Source organism: Symsagittifera roscoffensis, chromosome 6 (genome assembly GCF_963678635.1).
Source record: "Symsagittifera roscoffensis chromosome 6, txSymRosc1.1, whole genome shotgun sequence".
Lineage (NCBI taxonomy): Eukaryota > Metazoa > Xenacoelomorpha > Acoela > Convolutidae > Symsagittifera > Symsagittifera roscoffensis.
The window spans coordinates 56,365,677-56,383,228 of record NC_087067.1 but is presented as its reverse complement, the minus strand read 5'-3'; the positions used below and the strand labels follow the sequence as shown (position 1 = coordinate 56,383,228).

Sequence of the window (17,552 nt, the reverse complement as noted above, 5' to 3'; positions counted from 1 at the left end):
TGTTCACAAAGCGTGACGCCGCCGCCACAATATAATCAGTCTGTTTACATCCCTTTGCAAAATAAATTGAAGACTTAAAGTATTTGAGATAACTCGTATAACGGTTAAAGTATTGGTAAATAAGACTCTTCTCATGAAAAACGAATAGTAACGACTCTACTAGTAAAATACGAACGTACGAACGACTCTACTCGTAAAAAACTAATGTAAGAATGACTATCAAGAGAGATAACGAAGTTGAAAAGTAACTTCCTATTTGCTATAACAAATTGGGAAATTTCGCAATGAAGTATAAATAGAAGCTGAAAACTACTGAGACTCATTCCAACATATTTTCTTAAACCACTCCAACCCTTCTCTTGGAAACAACCAACCATTTTCAACCAAAAACATCCCAAAACCAACCCTTAAAACATTCATCGAGTCTAAAGGCAACTTGTAGTAAAATCGTACTAAATTCTTTTCTAATAAAATATTTTCTAGCAAATTTTAGATTTACTTTCTAAGATAGAAAGTAGACAGGACCCTATATTACTACCCAACGTTTTGTCCGAATTACACAAGTATTGCTAACGTAATGAAACCTGTTGTACTGTTTTTGACCTCAGCTCAAAAAGACAGAATTGTCGACAATTGCAGCATTCTCTAAGAAATTAAAAAAAACATCAACTGACTCCATCTGCGATAATCGTGTTTCTTCTCAGACGTTATTGAAGAGTCTCGAAACTTTTAAATTAGCGCACAACCATACTGAGCGATTTGTAATTACCGCGCAAAGCATCGATCGAAAGCTGTGAAGGTTGTCCGACTGCATTGAAATTACTGCTGGATTGTGAGACCTCCCAAAGATTCAAGTGTGGATGACCTAAACGATCACTTAAAACTACCCAAAAAAAAATTTGGGGAACTGAAGTAAAATGATGGCAGGAAATGCAGAGGCTGCAGATTATCGTTTAATCCAGCATAATCTTATTCAATTGCTAATTCTTATGAGCTGGTGCGCAAACAAGTACGATAGCTGAACTATGGGCATCATCATCATATGACAATGCTAAAATTACACGGTCCAAACGACAAGACCTTTTTGTTCTGTCCATTCAATCTACAAAATCTCGACATCAAGTTAGTAGAGTTAGAAAACAGGCTCAAAACAGCAACAAAAACGTCCACAGTCAGAACCATTGCGCTAGTTGCTTCCAAGAAAAAGCTAAAACAATTAACTTTCATTGGACGGAAACCATTGCAGATCCAAAGCAAATAAGAGCGATTGATGTCCAAAAAGAGCATTCGAGGTCAGTTGTCGCAACTCATTTTGCGGTAGAGCCGAGCAAGACACGGAACAGCGCCCACAACGAAAAAACTCGAAAATTCTCTGAGTAACAAACTTAGCACCATTGACTGCAGAATCCCTGCGATACTATCCGATGAAGACCCCATGGATGCAACTGGTGAAGCCATCGAAATAATCGACCCAGATGACGACGAAAAAGATGAGAGCTTCGTTATTGGAGACGATAATGACTACCATTTAGAATCTATCGAAATAATCAACAAAGATGACGACGAAAGAGAGGAGAGCTCAGTTAATGACAACCATTTGGAATTAGGCTGTGTCATCCCATCTATTGCTTTTTTAAGCTTTGTCACTGTATATGACCCCAGAAACAAAGTTAAAAATCTAAACAAAAGCAATTGATGGGATCATACATACTACCTCCATGACTCATCGAAATTAATCTTACTTTCTACCCACTAAGTGAAAAAACTAAGTCAGCCCAATGGTAAGAAGACATGGGGAGGCGAAGAGGTAATTTTACCAGATTTTGGTATGGAGGGTATTGACATACCTCGTTTAAAGAGAGTATTGACATGACAAGGGTATTGACATACCTCATGAGACCCGAAGAATTAATGACAAAAGAAAAGGCGCTGGGCACGATTTGTTAAAGTCGAATGGACAATTTAAACTTCTGGAACCTGATCTAAACTACATTTTATTATTTATAAATTAGATATTTTACCACTGTAAAATATTTAATATTAACCAATCACAATCCATCCAACTAACAACCCACTTATTTGTAAGTGCTGAAATTACTTGTAATTTCAGCACCAGAGAGATTTGAATTTAACTTAGAGATTAGTTACCTCTCCTCGAGAACTTCAGCAGCCGCAATAATACCAGTATACTCTAGATCTATTTGAGCCTAGCAGAGACTAGTTAAACACCCTGAGACTAGTAGATATAAGAGTAAGATTAGGATCGGTATTAGACTAAGAAGTTGCACGAATCTATCCGGCCGAAAATAAGATAGCGTGACGAGCACACGGTGTACCCTATCCGAAATTACTCTATCAGTTATACGCCTCATACCTAACTCACTTCCGTTTTTGTCATGATTTTATGACATGTATAGAAACAGCGATGAAAAGAGCCGTAATTTTGATTAGTTAACCGAGGAAATTTAAATTGAACAGACCTTATCAGTTGGTCGCCAATATCTTGAATAAAAGCTTGCAGCTAACTTATCTAATTTCGTGAAATAAACACAAAACCTTGTTACTGCTACAAAACGTATGATCAACGAATGACAATCCTTGATTAAACAAAAATTCTTGATTCCGATACAACGGTTAGCGCCGTATCATAAATCAATGATTATTGAAAAAAAATGATTCCGATAAGGTAGTTAGCGCAAAAACTTAGTCTTTATGAGTGTTATACTATGCAAAAGACCCAAAAACGAGGTGCTAAAGGCAGAAGAACATTCTTTGAAACAAGTTGAAAAAAGAAAGCCGTGCAACGATTTCAACGACAAGGTTTTGCTTTAATAGCCAACAAATATAATGAGAGTGGTCCCGATCTTTTATCGAAATTTTGACTTGAAGTCTGTTGCTCCTGAAACCCCAGCCTAATTTTATTCAGAAAAAATTTCACCCTCTATAAGTGTCATCACTACGTTGATTGACATTTAATTACCACAATGGACATGCTGCAATTTCAGTTCACTCTATTAGACAAAGAGCAAACTGCGTGAACTTAATGAAGGTTGATAAGTTCTATACATTTGTTCTAAACTATCTCGCTCAGATTTAAAATGATTACTGCGCTACATATTAAATCTATAGCACTGAAAATATCCCTATGAATGCAAAAGCTCAACTTCTAATCGACCCCTGCCTCGTAGCTCACACCAAAAGAAAATCTGGCACTTGCAGTCCAGAAGAAATTGTGACGTCATTTGGTCAGACTGAAAATGCTGGAAAAACTGGATCTGTGAAGTTGACCTTAAATGTGTGAATGTGCTGGTGAAACTCTGTTATGAAGAACGCCACAAAGTTCTCATTTAGATCCAAAGGTGTTCCGACTGTGACCGATTTCAGAGGAGGCGAAGATGATGGAAGCTCGATATTGAGTTGTTTTTTCTTCTTGTTGTGGTAGCAGAAGAGTCGTCCCTCTTCGTTTGCGAGGAACCCAATCGCCCAGGACTTGTCTGAGTCCCCGATTAGACTATCGCGAGGAGTGTTCAGGTAAGCCACACCTGAACAAAACATCAACCATGACTGATACTTTTCATATATGCAGTAACTGTTTTAAACTAAAAATAATCTGAACACAGTTTGAAGTCTAATTCCGAAGTGAACTGAAACACAGTGAATCAAGTTTCGCTAGCTCAGAAGATGAATTAAACGAGTTTAAATTTAACTTGCGCAGAGCTCTACGATGATTAAGGAGAATAGAGCGCCAAATTGAAAGAACAAACTGACCTATTCTGTCTGTTGATTTGACCTTCACCTTCACTTCCCAGTAGTGCTTGCCCTTGTTCACGCTCTTGTCTCCCAAAACAGAGAAGGAGGCCCCCAGGAAGCAGTCCTCCCCTAACTGTCCCAGTCTACTCTTAGCACCCCCTCTGTCTTACTGCGCTGTGTTGCCAGTAATCTGAAATTTAAAAAAAGAATTCTAACTGCTTCCTCTCTAAAAAAAAACACTACAATTCTTTTTCCGTGGAGTATAAAACAGCAATCAAATTCGCACTTTAGTTCACCTCATTTTCTTTTTGATCTGATTTTAAAACACAGCGGCAAAGCGTAGCTTCACATTACTTGCGATGCTACAAAATAGCATTACACGCTAGCAGACAGGAAAGAAAAGGAGAGCCACTAAGTCCAAATAAAACGGCCTTAATAGCTCTCGAAAAAACCACATCTAAAAAAACTTCGAAATGTTGTCTGGAATGATACTCTATTTGCCGAAAACATGTCCAAAAACACATTCGACGGCGTTTGATGAAAATTCCGAAACAATTACCGAGCAAAAATGAAACTATTGTCATGAAAAACTGAACTACAAATTCTACTAGCGTTTAACGAAACTCGGTGCTTCGAAACTTTTCAACAAATCATGAAAAACCGCATATATTGGAAACAACATCTGCAAACTTTTAGTGTACTCTGACTGCACCCAATTACAGAGTTGGTAATTTCAGATTTTGCGAAAAAACATTAACTTAAGTTTCCTGAAAATTTTGAAAAAATCAAAAAAAACGTCATATCTCGAGAACTACAAAGAATTGAGCAGTCATACTTGGAGGCAAGATTCGCAGTCTTTGAGAGTACTCTGACAGGACCTAACTACAGGGTTGGGAATTTTAGACTTTGCGAGAAAAAAAAAATGATAAATTTTCTGAAAGTTTTTTGAAAAAATCACAAAAAACGTCATATCTGGAAACATACAGGGATTTGAACAGTCATATTTGGAGGCAAGATTATTAACTCCATAGAGTGTTCTGACAGCACCCAATTACAACGTTGGGTTTTTTCAAATTTTGAGAAATATTTGATTAAAACTTTCTGAACATTTGTTAAAAAAATTACAAAAAACATCATATCTCGAAAACTACAAGGATTTGAGCAATCAAATTTGGAGGCAAGGCTCGCAATCCTTGATAGTACTCTGACAGTACCCAACTACAGGGTTGGGAAACTCAAATTTTAAAAAATAATAATTCAAGTTTTCTGAAAATATTTGAAAAAAATCAAAAATGTCATATCTCCAAAACTACAAAGATTTGAGCAGTCATATTTGGAGGCAAAATTTGTAACTCTATAGAGTATTCTGACAGCACCCAACTATAAGGTTGGGAATTTCAAACTTTGAGAAATATTTAATTAAAATTTTCTGAACACTTTTTTAAAAAAATTACAAAAAACATCGTATCTCGAAAACTACAAAGAATTGAGCAGTCATATTGCAAGACAAAATTCGCAATCTTTGAGAGTAATCCGACAGGACCCAATTACAGGGTTGGGAATTTCAGATTTGGAAAAAAAACTAATATAAGTTTTCTGGAATTTTTTTTGACAAAATCACAAAAAACGTCATATCTCGAAAACTACAAGGATTTGAACAGTCATATTTGGAAGCAAGATTTGTAATTCCTTAGAATACTCTGACAGTACCCAACTATAGGGTTGGGAACTTCAAGTTTTGTAAATTATTTGTTATTTAAAATGTTCTAAAATTTCTGAAAAAAATCTCAAAAATCTTCTTATCTCGTTAAGTAAAATGATTCGGGCATTCAAAATTGGAGGCCAAATTCGCAACCCCTAATTCGATATTGGGCTGCTTAATTTAAACTCCGTAAAGTAACCACTAAAATCAAATTGGAAAATCGAAAAAAAAAATTCTTAACCATTGCAATATACGATATAGCTGAAACATGCAAAAATAATACGTTGAAAAAGCTTAAACATCGCGAGATAGAGAAGCCCGCATTTAAATATACAATAGAATAGATTCTGAGACTTTTAGCGTCTTGTGCGATCCGGAAGAAAGCATATAAACAATGTTTCCTTCGAAAGACCCAAATTAGACCCACGGACGCTTAATTAATCGCAATCACTAGACTCAGATAAAACAGAACAGATGCTATGAAAGTTCCAATGCTACAGATTGTGATTCTAGCAAAAGTGCCACCAAGTAATGAAAACTTATATTTGCGAGTTAGTTTAGAAAAAAAGAAGGTTCGTGCTAGCTCGAAGGTGTAAGCAGCCGTTTCATTTTATACCAGTGTGGGGAACTAGGATATAAATTCAGAATTTTTTCCGCAGAGTTTTATGAGGTTAATTGAAAACTGCAGGTCGTTGATGTTGACAATTTGACACTACATAACAACTTCCTTGACCTTGACAAAGCTGAGGTTGACTGATTGCATTGAAACACTGAAAAGGCGAAAAGTCACGGCCACTGTATATGACAGCAATGTTTAATGCGGGCAAAATTATTACACATCTCACAATAAATTGACCAAATAATTTGAAGGATCGATCGGTAATGTCGGCGAGTTGCTTTAGGTTCCGATATAGTAAGAATTTGGGATGTCCTGACAGCTAGAGCAACGTCAGGCAATAAATTTGTCACTAATCCAAAGTTGAAACAGGCAAAACGCTGTTTTTTTTCTCCACAATAACATATATCCTCTAACAACGGTGACAGTGCTTCAATAGAAGGACTGCCCCCAATAGTTTTCTTATATCCGAAATATCGCCTTTTTAATGAAAATATCAAAAAATCAAAAATATATTTTATTTTTATCATTATTTTGTTTAAATAACCTGAATTGTTGATGTAAACCGGGTAGACTATAAGTGGGCGCTCAATGTACCTTTTGTCTATCCTCTCCGAGTTAATTATTTTGATGCTGTGTCTATTTTGATGTTTTATTATAACTTTGGAGAAATAAATTCTTTCTTTCCATCTTTCTAAAATGAAGAGGAACTTTGCGTGCAAATTTGAAATTCCAGGCGACCTCAAAACAAATTCTGTCAGAATGAGCTTTTGGACGCATTTCTTAAAATAGATATTTGATATTCGCAATTAATTCATTCTGTTCCACTTGTTTACAGCTCTCTCTACAGTAACTAGAATTCAAATTTACCTTCAAACTGACATGAGCAGTGTTGTTGTCCAGTGCAAACTGGATGGGCGGAGTGCCAGTGCGTAGTATGATTGAGTCGCTGTAGTCACTGTGGCCACTGCTGTTTACAGCCCTCACCCGCACTGTATAATCTGTGTCATACAGGAGGTCCCTCAAGTGACAATGAGTCATCTCCACACCTGACGACACATGAACAACTCACATACACAACTTCAATCATGTTATTTCAAAATGAGTCGCTGTCTGGAAAAAATCCAAAAAGTCCAACGCATACCCTGGGTCAACATTAACCTGCAAATCTCAATGTAATTTAATTGTGTTTTTCTGATATGTTGAGTGAAGTCAATTTTTATCATTCTTCTTCTAGTCGATCTTCACTTGCTTGAATAAGATGAATAGATTAAAAAAAGTTGATTTAGCTGATAATTTAATTGCTGATACTTTATTATTATTTCTTTTTTTAAACTACCAAGGATTTATCTGGTTTATCTGAAATTTTTTTCTGATTGCAATACACCATGCTCAATTGCTAGAGAATATATTTTTCTCGTTTTTGGCACATTTTGCTAGTTGAACATTCTGCGAATAAATCTTTTGAACTTTCAATCAACTCCTCCCAAATTTACATCAAAATCAAAGAACTTGACTTGATTTCTCATTGATTACATACAAAAAATTCAATTAACTTGATGAAAAAAATTGTTTCCGATTGGACTCGACTTTTATCCAAGAATCGCATAAAAAGAAATTGAAATCTGATTGGACACGACTTCAATCCAACTAAGGAAAATCAAGTCTGATTGGTCAAACCCACACATTCGAGTTGAAGGTACCCCTAACTCCCTACTAAAAATCATTTTATTTTCAACTTAACTACCGTCAACTACCTCCTCTCTCAGCTCTAAATACCTTAATTTCAACTTATCTTCCGTCAGCTACCCTTCTATCAGCTCTTTCTTGTTTTTACTCTTTAACTCAGTTTATAGCTCAAAATGATCTTCTCAGTGCAAAACAGCAACCTCATGTACTCTGTAGAATTTTCGCCTGATCTAGTACAAATTCAAATGCGAGAAACAGTATCTGGAGTTTTTCTGGCACGAATGGACATCCCAATCCTAGTCTGGCACATGGTGGAAGTGATGCAAAGGGATTTCAACCAACATCATATGATGCAAGTTCCCATCACAGAGAACCAACTTGCAACAATGCAAATGATGGAGGAAGTTTCTGATCATGTGGGAATGAACTATCCCGAGATTCCGGACTCAAGATTTGTAGCTCAACCAGTCGACGACTTCCTCTTTCCTTGGAAGGAGACAGGATCAGTCGAAAACCCAATCACAATAGATGAAGATGAGGGTTTCTCAAAAACAATGACACCTCAAAACACTCTTCCACAACAACCACTAGCAATGGAACCTCGTCCAGCTCTGCGTTCTATAGAGAACCTCCAGAACTCTTCTGCTGCACGACAGCTCTTTGATTAAATGTTTTTGTAAATAAATGTTGTTTGGTATTGACTTCGTTTTCTGTAATTAACTATTTTCTTCAATTTCATATTAATTATGTGAATAGATGAGAGGTTCAGGGTAAACCACTGAAAAACAACAGAACTTAATTTAGTGCTCCGAACTGGCACATATTTTAAGAAACTCGAATAATTTTTGCACACATATTCGGAAAAAACACTAGAAAAGCTGTACACAAGTAAAAAGTTACCTAATGGTTTTTGCATCTTGTACACACTTTTAGCCCTTTGTAGAAAAAATTGAAACACTTAACAGTTTTCACATTTTATTGAAAAAAGTAAAACACTTTTTGCATTTTGTCGAAAAAATTGAAACACTTTTCGCATTTAGTCGAAATAATTGAAACAATTTTCGCATTTAGTCGAAAAAATTGAAACACTTTTCGCATTTTATCGAAAAAAGTAAAACACTTTTCACAATTTGTCGAAAAAAGTCAAACATTTTTCGCATTTGTAGTGAAAAAGTGAAGCACTTTTCGCATCTTGTTAAAAAAGTAAAACCTTTTTCGCATTTGTAGGAAAAAATTGAAACACTTAACACTTTTCACATTTTATTGAAAAAAGTAAAACATTTTTCGCATTTTATCGAAAAAAGTAAAACACTTTTCGCATTTTGTCGAAAAAAGTCAAACATTTTTCGCATTTGTAGTGAAAAAGTGAAGCACTTTCCGCATCTTGTTAAAAAAGTAAAACCTTTTTCGCATTTGTAGGAAAAAAGTGAAACACTTTTCGCATCTTGTTAAAAAAAGTAAAACACTTTTCGCATCTTCTCAAAAAAGTTGAAACACTTTTCGCATTTTGTCAAAAAAATTGAAACACTTTTTACAACTTGTTAAAAAAATTGAAATGTTTTTTTGCAACTTCTTGAAAATCAAAAGAAATATTACATCTTTCTTACATGTTTGAAAAACTTTTTGCAAATGTTTCTGACAACAGTGATTTTTTTTCGGTAATTAATGGTAATTTCGTAAACATATGAGAGAAAATATATGGATTATCAGAAGTTTTTTATTGAAAAATTGACATGATCATTATTTACAAATCCATAACCATCAATAAAACAGTCAATTTTTTTTAACAAATCATTTTCATATTTTGAGTTTTGTACTTTACGAACTCTTTCTAGAAAAGCTGAACCAATTGTTTGTGTGGAAGCTAGTTTCTGGTTAGAACATAAATAGTGACCTTTGCATTTTTTGCGTAACAGTCTTTTCTTTGCAACACTTGGCATTTTTTCTGCTCCTTTCCATTTCAAATTGTGAGGAACAGCACGATCAAGTTGATTGAAAACTTCGCCAGTTGATGAAATAACATTCGAATAAAATCTGTATTTGTACAGAGTGTAAAGACAATCGATAATTTGGTATGTGAAATGAAAATTACCCAATCGTTGTAAAATTTGATCGAAAGATGAACCAATCAGAAGTATGTGGAACTTACAATTTTCCAAAGAACAGTAAGAAATGTGGGTAGAGACAGAAAAATTATTGGCTACTATATATTTTTCGTAAAAATCACTGGAAACGGAAATAAATAGCGATTTTTGACAATACTCTGAATAAAAGCTGGGAAGAGCTTGACACATTGCTGCAGCCATCTGGAACAATGAATTTTGCTGAGAATTGTGGATTTATATAGGAACACTAACACCTACACAATTCCATATTTGGAAATTTCTCTCAAAAATTCCAATTATAGTTCTATTTCCTTTTATGGTTCAGTGAATGACTCATATTGTTTACTTCCAATTTCATTTAATCTCAAAATCATTTCTCTCATTTCTCTTCATCTGATCAGTCTGTTCTTCAAAAATATACAAGAAAAGACACTATTACATTGAATTCTCAAAAAATCAAACAAGAATTGGGAGATTTGCTTGGTCCCAAAAATCCTACAAAGGGAAAACTTATTTTGAACCCTGCTTTCAACTATTCAAGAAAAATGAGTTGGGACAACTCGAAAAAAGACAGCAAGTCTATCTTGGTGAAAAAGAAGAAGCAATCTCAGCAATTAGAAATACTGTTATTCACGATGCTCAAAACCTTGGACTCGTTCCTATATTGGAACTCACTTCTGACAAAGAGTCAACTATGGATCAGGAGCTTGCCAACTGCAACAAAGTGTATGACATAGCAACATACAATAGAAGACAAGTTTGTGTCACGATCAAGAAGTACAATATTAACAAACCTCCCTATATTCAGATTCGACTGTTCACCGCAAAAGAGAATGAAGCAATGAAACAAGTTGCCTATGTCAACTATACTTTGAACGAATTCAAAAAACTGTCCCAAATTTAGGGAGACTTTATGTTTGTTGAGAACTGTAATGTACAATAATTTGTGTTATTTATGTTTTTTGTCTTGTAATTTAACTATTTATCCTCAAAATCATTTTTCATTTAGTTTTGATGTTGAACAGTATGAGTTGGAATATTGGTTTTTCAAGAAATTGGGACTTTTTCATATTCTTCTAGAAGAGAAGTCCCAAAAAGTTCACTAACAATTATGAAATCACAAAATTTACCAAACTTGCAGAATTTGGACGTAGACTCACAAATATCTCACTTTGGGTGGACTCTGCATAATGGTAGAAAAAAAAATTCACATAGGATACCGATCTGATACCAAAAAAATAGATCTTGTAGAATATCGTAGAAATGGAAATCAATGGAAAAATAATCAATCTTTACAACTATAAAGTGAAGAATATGATAAATTACTTGATATGCTTCCTTCATTACTAGGTTATCTAGAGACCTTCAAAAAATCTTGTATCATTATTGACGAACGCACTGTAGAAAATGAACGTACAGAAAATGAATGAAATTCTAAGAACTTTTGAGATTATTAGGCAAGATTTCTCATCAAATACAAAAAGAAAAAATTTATTTCTTTGTGCCTGTATTGTTTTGGACCCGGACATGAATTTAAAAGAAATGGACTAAAAATTTCCTTTTGGAGGACTAATTGAATACGGAAATTCCTGAATGGATTACTTTTTTGCTAACTCCAAAATTTTTAGACTACATGCAATTCTACATGACTGTGCTGGATCTGCGAAATCTACTAGACAAAAATGTCCTGGGTATTGTTATGTTGCACCTAGTCTCCCCAGTTCATGCTTTCTTGGTCACGTGACTGGATTATTTAAATGTTAAAATATTTGCTTCATCAGTATATGCATTGTTTGATTGTTAATCATTTTAAACAAAAAACTCCAGAGAAAACAGTTAACAGAATGAGTCTAGTTGTTTTGGATATTGAATGTATCGAAAGCAATATAGCGAAAGAATTAGGAGTTTATAAGGATGGACAAACAGAAGGATATTCCTTCCTTCCTCCCAAAAAATTCAAATCAACATCCCAATCTTTTTGGCGTACACAGCATCTTCATGGAATCAATATTGAAAAAATATTGAAAAATCTAGAAGCCACAGAAACGGAATTTTTTGCAAAAGGTTATGAAAAATAAAAGATTCTGTCAGAATTTTTGGAAACAAAGATTATTAATTTGGATGACTACGCTTGCCCTAAAGTTCAGTTTTTGATATTCAAAGATGAAGAGTATGATTGGAGGTGTAGCAACTACCCATTTCGTCATGCAAAAACTCTTCACTGTGCAGAAAGAAAAGCAATTGCATACGGAACATGGACTCGATGATTTTTTAACAAACTGTAAATTATATTATTCTTAATGTACTACCATTTTCAAACTTTAATTAAATTTCATTGTCAACTTTTTCTTTTTAGAGTTAAGATGGTCGATCAATGTGACAAGCCCGTAAATTTAGGAAATTTTGTTTTTGATGAAGAAAATCATGAACGAAAATCATGGAAATTGTTTGGACGTACATGTAATAGATCTCTTTTAGTTTTTTTGTGCCAATTTTTTGATGCTAGTATGTGCAATCGTTCGAATTATGTTATCCACAACATGTGAGGAAACAACAGTTTGGGTAGCTATCTTATCAAGTACAGTCGGTTATATTCTACCTTCTCCAAAGCTATGAATAAAATAAAATCTACCAAAGAACGAATTTTTATTTCCCTAGTTGGACCAAGTGGATTTGGAAAATCTCCTCTTATTTTTGATTGGTTGAAAATTGGTACTTTTCAACCAGCATTCGACAAAATTTTTCATTTTTATCAACATTATCAACCTCTTTATAGTCAAATGCAAAGAAAAAACCTCAAATTTATCCAAGGAGTAGATTTTGACTTGATTGAAAATCTTCCCAATAACGATCAAGAAACACAAAAATTCAAGGCAAGGCAAAATCGAGTTGGAACATTTGAAAATATGGTCATGTCATACTTTCAAGCAACCAGACCTGAATGTAAAATTGAGAGTTACTACACTACAGGAAAATAGAAAAAAAATTGATTGCTTTAGTGTTGATGGTTATTGCAACCATTGTAAGACTGTCTTTGAAGCAATGGGTTGTTATTTCCATTTTTGTCCTTGTCGAGAGGCTAGACCGAGCCTAACTGATGATGATATCAAACGCGGAACCAAGAAAAGAGAAATGGAAGAGCTTCGAAAAATCTACATTGGAGAAAAAGGATACTCTATAGAAGAAATGTGGGAGTGTAGCTGGTGGGATCAATTTAAAAACAATGTAGACGTGAAAAATCACGTTAGAACTCACTTTCCCTTCAAAAGACCTCTTTCTGCCAACTCATTAGTGCAAAACATTAGAAATGAAAAAATGTTCGGCTATGTGCAATGCGATCTGAGTGTTCCAGATGAGCTTAAAGCAAAATTTTCCAATTTCCCACCTATTTTCAAAAATATTGATGTTTCCAGAAACGATATTGGTGAATATATGAAGACATATGCGGAAGAAAACGATTTGTTAAAACAACCGCAAAGAATGCTGAATTCATCGTTTTGTACAATACACACCGCATAAAGTATTCAACAGTTTTGTTCAGTATGTTGTTGATGCGAGGCGAGCCGGCGATAAAAATCCATTATCTGCTGTAGTAGTTGAAACAATGAAACTTCTAGGAAACAGTTCCTACGGCTATCAAAAAATAGACAGATCAAAACATACAATGACAAAATATCTTGGAGACGAAAAAACCCACAAAGCTATCAATAACCAATTCTTCAAGTGACTTAATATCGTAGCTAAAGATTTGTATGAAGTGGAACTTGCTAAATCTACTATAGAGCATCGTGAACCAATTATAGTAGGATTCTTTATACTACAGTATGCCAAGTTGAGAATGTTGGAGCTGTATTATAACTTTTTCGATGAATTTTGCGATGTCAACAAATTCGAAGAACTCGAAATGGATACAGATTCCCTCTATTTGGCTTTGGCAGAAGAAGATTTAGACGATTGTATCCTTCCCAGCAAGCGAGCAGAATGGACAGAAAGGCAAAGCAGGGACTGTCGAGACGACTTCAGAGCAGATGCAAAAAAAAACAATTTTTTCCCCGTACTTGCTGTTCTAAACATATGAAATATGACAAGAGAGAACCAAGATTGCTCAAAGAGGAGTTCAGATGCACCGAAATGTTATGCCTATGTAGTAAAACCTATTGCTGTTACGATAGTAAAAGTCAAAAGTATAAGTTTAGCAGTAAAGGTCTGAGCAAACGTGCATTAGAAGACTTTGGAGATGGACCAATGGCAAAGTATCGACAAGAACTGCATGAGGCAGTTAATTTGAAGTCAACGAATAGAGGATTTAAAACGATTAACCATGCAGTCGCAACTTATGAACAAATTAAAAAAGGACTGAGCTATTTTTACCCTAAACGGGAAGTTGAATGTGATGGAATACATACTAAACCTCTAAATTTGTAAGAGATTATGTAGTAAAATTGTATACGATGCTGTGAACCTATACATTTTCTCTGTAATTAACCTTTTTTAAAAAAAAACTCCTTTTAAACGCTACGTTTGGGTTAACAGTATGTTGTTTTCTGATTAGGAAAACTTTTGCAATCTGGAAAATTGGCTAAATCGAGCTCCAAAAATCTCGGGTGCCAAAATTTTTTTGAAACTTATCATCTGAAACTTTACCATCTTACCATCTGAAACCTACCATCGTAATACATTAGGAATCCTACTCCCTAATGAGTTCTTAATTCCCTACAAAGGATTTCTTAGACAGGGAAATCTATACATGGGAAATTCGGTCGCCGAAAAAAACTTACCATCTGAAACTTACCATCTGAAACCTCGTATCTTAATACATTGGGAAACCTATTCCCTATCTTAAAACATTGGGAAATCTATAGCCTATGTTAATACATAGGGTGACGACCGGATAGTCTATAGCCTATGTTAATACATGGGGGTCGTCACCCCCCCCCCCCCCCCCCCCCTTCGAACTGCCCCGACATATACTACTCATATGTTCTTCCAAAAAATTAGGGAATGGCCGCTTCTACAGAAAATATTCTCGCAATCAATTCTTTAGATTGAACTTTCAAGAATCCAATATTGTTTTTCAGCTAAAAGTAGGCCGTGGCCGGTTCAGCAAAAAAATTAGCCCAAAATCGGGTTTCTCGACTGAATTTTTAACCACAGAATTGACAAGGTAGTTTTCGAGAAAAGCCAAAAAGCTTCAAAAAACCGGTCAGAAATCAATAATTTGACACTTCCGGAACATCATTATATCTTGCATAAAAAAGTAAACCATTTTTGCAGACATACACATCCCGTTATTTCGATTGAGACCAAAGTTTAAGCTTTGGGAAAGTAGATTTTAAGAAAAATTCTAAAAACAAATGGGTCAAATCCCCCCCAACAGATTTTTAGAAGGCTGAGGCTGTAGAGTGGAGCAAAGAAAAAACAGACCAGTGGATTATTCAATCACTCAATTGAATAGGCCCTGTATGACTTAATTAATAGTCTTTTTAAAAATTGGTGGAGTAGTTGCTGAGAAAATCCAAAAACTTTGCAAATGAATAAATTTTCCAAAGCGTCTCAAAATAAAACATTCAATTTTAATCAGTCCCATACATTTATTAAAAACTATAAGCAAAACATGTGAATTTTAAATTAGCAACCGTAACTTACGAAGCGGAAACAAAGTCGGCAATGTTTAGCAGACACCAGTTGAGCCAAAAAAAATCAATTCTATGAAAAACTTCAAAAAGCTTCCAGTCCCCCCAGAAACCACAATGAACAACACTTGGAACTACCATGATACTTACATACAGCACAAAAAAAATCTGTTATGTCGCACATAAGCCTACAAGACTTAGCAGAAATACGGAAGTCCGACAATTCATTTTTAAGCGGAAAAACATTTCCATTTTAAAAATACTGAAATAACAAGGTCCTGCCATACAGTGCAAAAGCATTCCCGATATCTCCAGACAAAATGGGAAGAAATCTTTTAGTTGTTTACGCTCACTAACAAAGCAAGTTCAATTTCTAGTAAGAAATGTGGTTTACGGGAAAAGTCAGGTTCCGGATTACAAGACATTTGCTTTCGCAGGTGTAATTATCGTTTGGAAGATTAAAAAAGCCAAAACATGGTTAGAAGAAAATAGTCAAACCAAAAAAAATATATAAAATTCTCAAATATTGTTCAAGTTTTGAAGAAAAAAATATATCATGTTAAAGCTCTGAATTTCACGAATTGTTTGAATGGCATTTTACTATTAAAGTTATCTCAAATTGGATCAGTACAATTGGAAATCTTCATTCCCGAAAAACACTGGATACTTCGCAAACATGCCGATACAGAGCTAGGCACAAAAAGCTCAAGCTACAATGCCAAAGAAAAGCTAATTTGTCAAAGAAAAAAAAACATTTCAGATCCTGGCAATTAAGCGTTGAAAATCTCAACTTTCGAGTAAATTGAAATTTTCCAAATCACAAACACGTTTCTTTGAAAGGAGGCTAAATAACAATCAAACACGGAATGCGTCCGTGTTTCAAAAGCGGAAAGAAGACCCAATTGCATAACTGCAATTATTACTCCAACTGCAACTTAAAGACTAGTTTTACAGTAACGATTTAAATTATCCGCACAAAACGAATAAAAATTGAATTTCAAAACCATTTTCTCAAATTGTGTTAATTTCGGAAAAAGATGAGGACCAAAGTTTCAACACAATTGATATGGTGTAATTTGTTTTGCTAAATTCGGGCCAAAAATTATCCCCCAGAAAGGTTTTTTTTGGTTTTTTAGTCAATCAAAAATTACTCCAAAGCAACTTGTTCAATTACTGACAACACTATATCACTACCTTTTACTCCCGCTGACAACCTTTCAGTTTTTTGCGCCCGTTCGTATAGAACGTATAGGTTTGGAGTAATTTTTGGTTGAACGTATGAACGTATACAGTGCTGATTTAAATTAACCGGACAAAACGCGTTAAACTTGAAATTTGAAACGCATTTTCTCAAATTGGGTTGAGTTTAGGTGAAAACTTATGCAGACAAAACTTGCTTAGAATTTTAGCAGAATTAAAATGGTGTAATTTGTTTTGCGAAATTCGGGTCCAAAATTTTACCCCAAAAATGGGTCATTTTAGCTTTTCTTAGTTAATCAAAAATTACGCCAAGAACACCCAGTTGATCACAGACATAAATATATCAAAATGAGCCTCTTACGTAGCCCAACAAACTTTAAGAAGGGTATAATCTCCAAAATATTGTATAAGTTAATTTATTTTTGTTTGATAGACAAAAAAGGTTATTTTAACTATATAAAATACCAACTTTTTATTTAAAAACAATTTTTAAACAATATGCAATTTTTTTTGAAGAAAATACCCTTCATAAAGTTTGTTGAGCTACACAAGCGGCTCTCTTTGATATAATTATGCCTGTGATCGACTGAGTATTTTTGGCGCAGTTTTTGATTAACTAAGAAAAGCCAAAATGACCCATTTTTGGGGTAAAAATTCGGACCCGAATTTCGCAAAACAAATTACACCATATTAATTGTGCTAAAGTTCTAAGCAAGTTTTGTCTGCATAAGTTTTCACCTTAACTCAACCCAATTTGAGAAAACTGCGTTTTAAATTTCAAGTTTTACGCGTTTTGTCCGGTTAATTTAAATCAGCACTGTAGGTTCGGAGTAATTTTTGATTGAACGTATGAACGT

At 34.6% G+C, this 17,552-nt stretch overlaps 1 protein-coding gene across 4 annotated transcripts in view; it reads right to left on the bottom strand.

Annotated features, from left to right (window-relative positions):
- Nucleotides 1–2,999: 2,999 nt before the first annotated feature.
- Nucleotides 3,000–17,552, bottom strand: part of LOC134848170 (uncharacterized) — a 38,377-nt gene continuing 23,824 nt past the window's right edge. For all 4 annotated transcript variants that reach the window (XR_010162903.1, XM_063865534.1, XM_063865532.1 and 1 more), the window contains 3 exons: nucleotides 6,939–7,117; nucleotides 3,769–3,940; nucleotides 3,000–3,542 (listed from right to left, as the gene is read on the bottom strand). Coding sequence is in view for 3 of the 4 variants with exons in the window: in XM_063865534.1 (XP_063721604.1) it covers nucleotides 7,106–7,117 (12 nt within the window). In the remaining variant the exon portion in view is untranslated. The remainder of the gene's footprint in view (nucleotides 3,543–3,768; nucleotides 3,941–6,938; nucleotides 7,118–17,552) is intronic.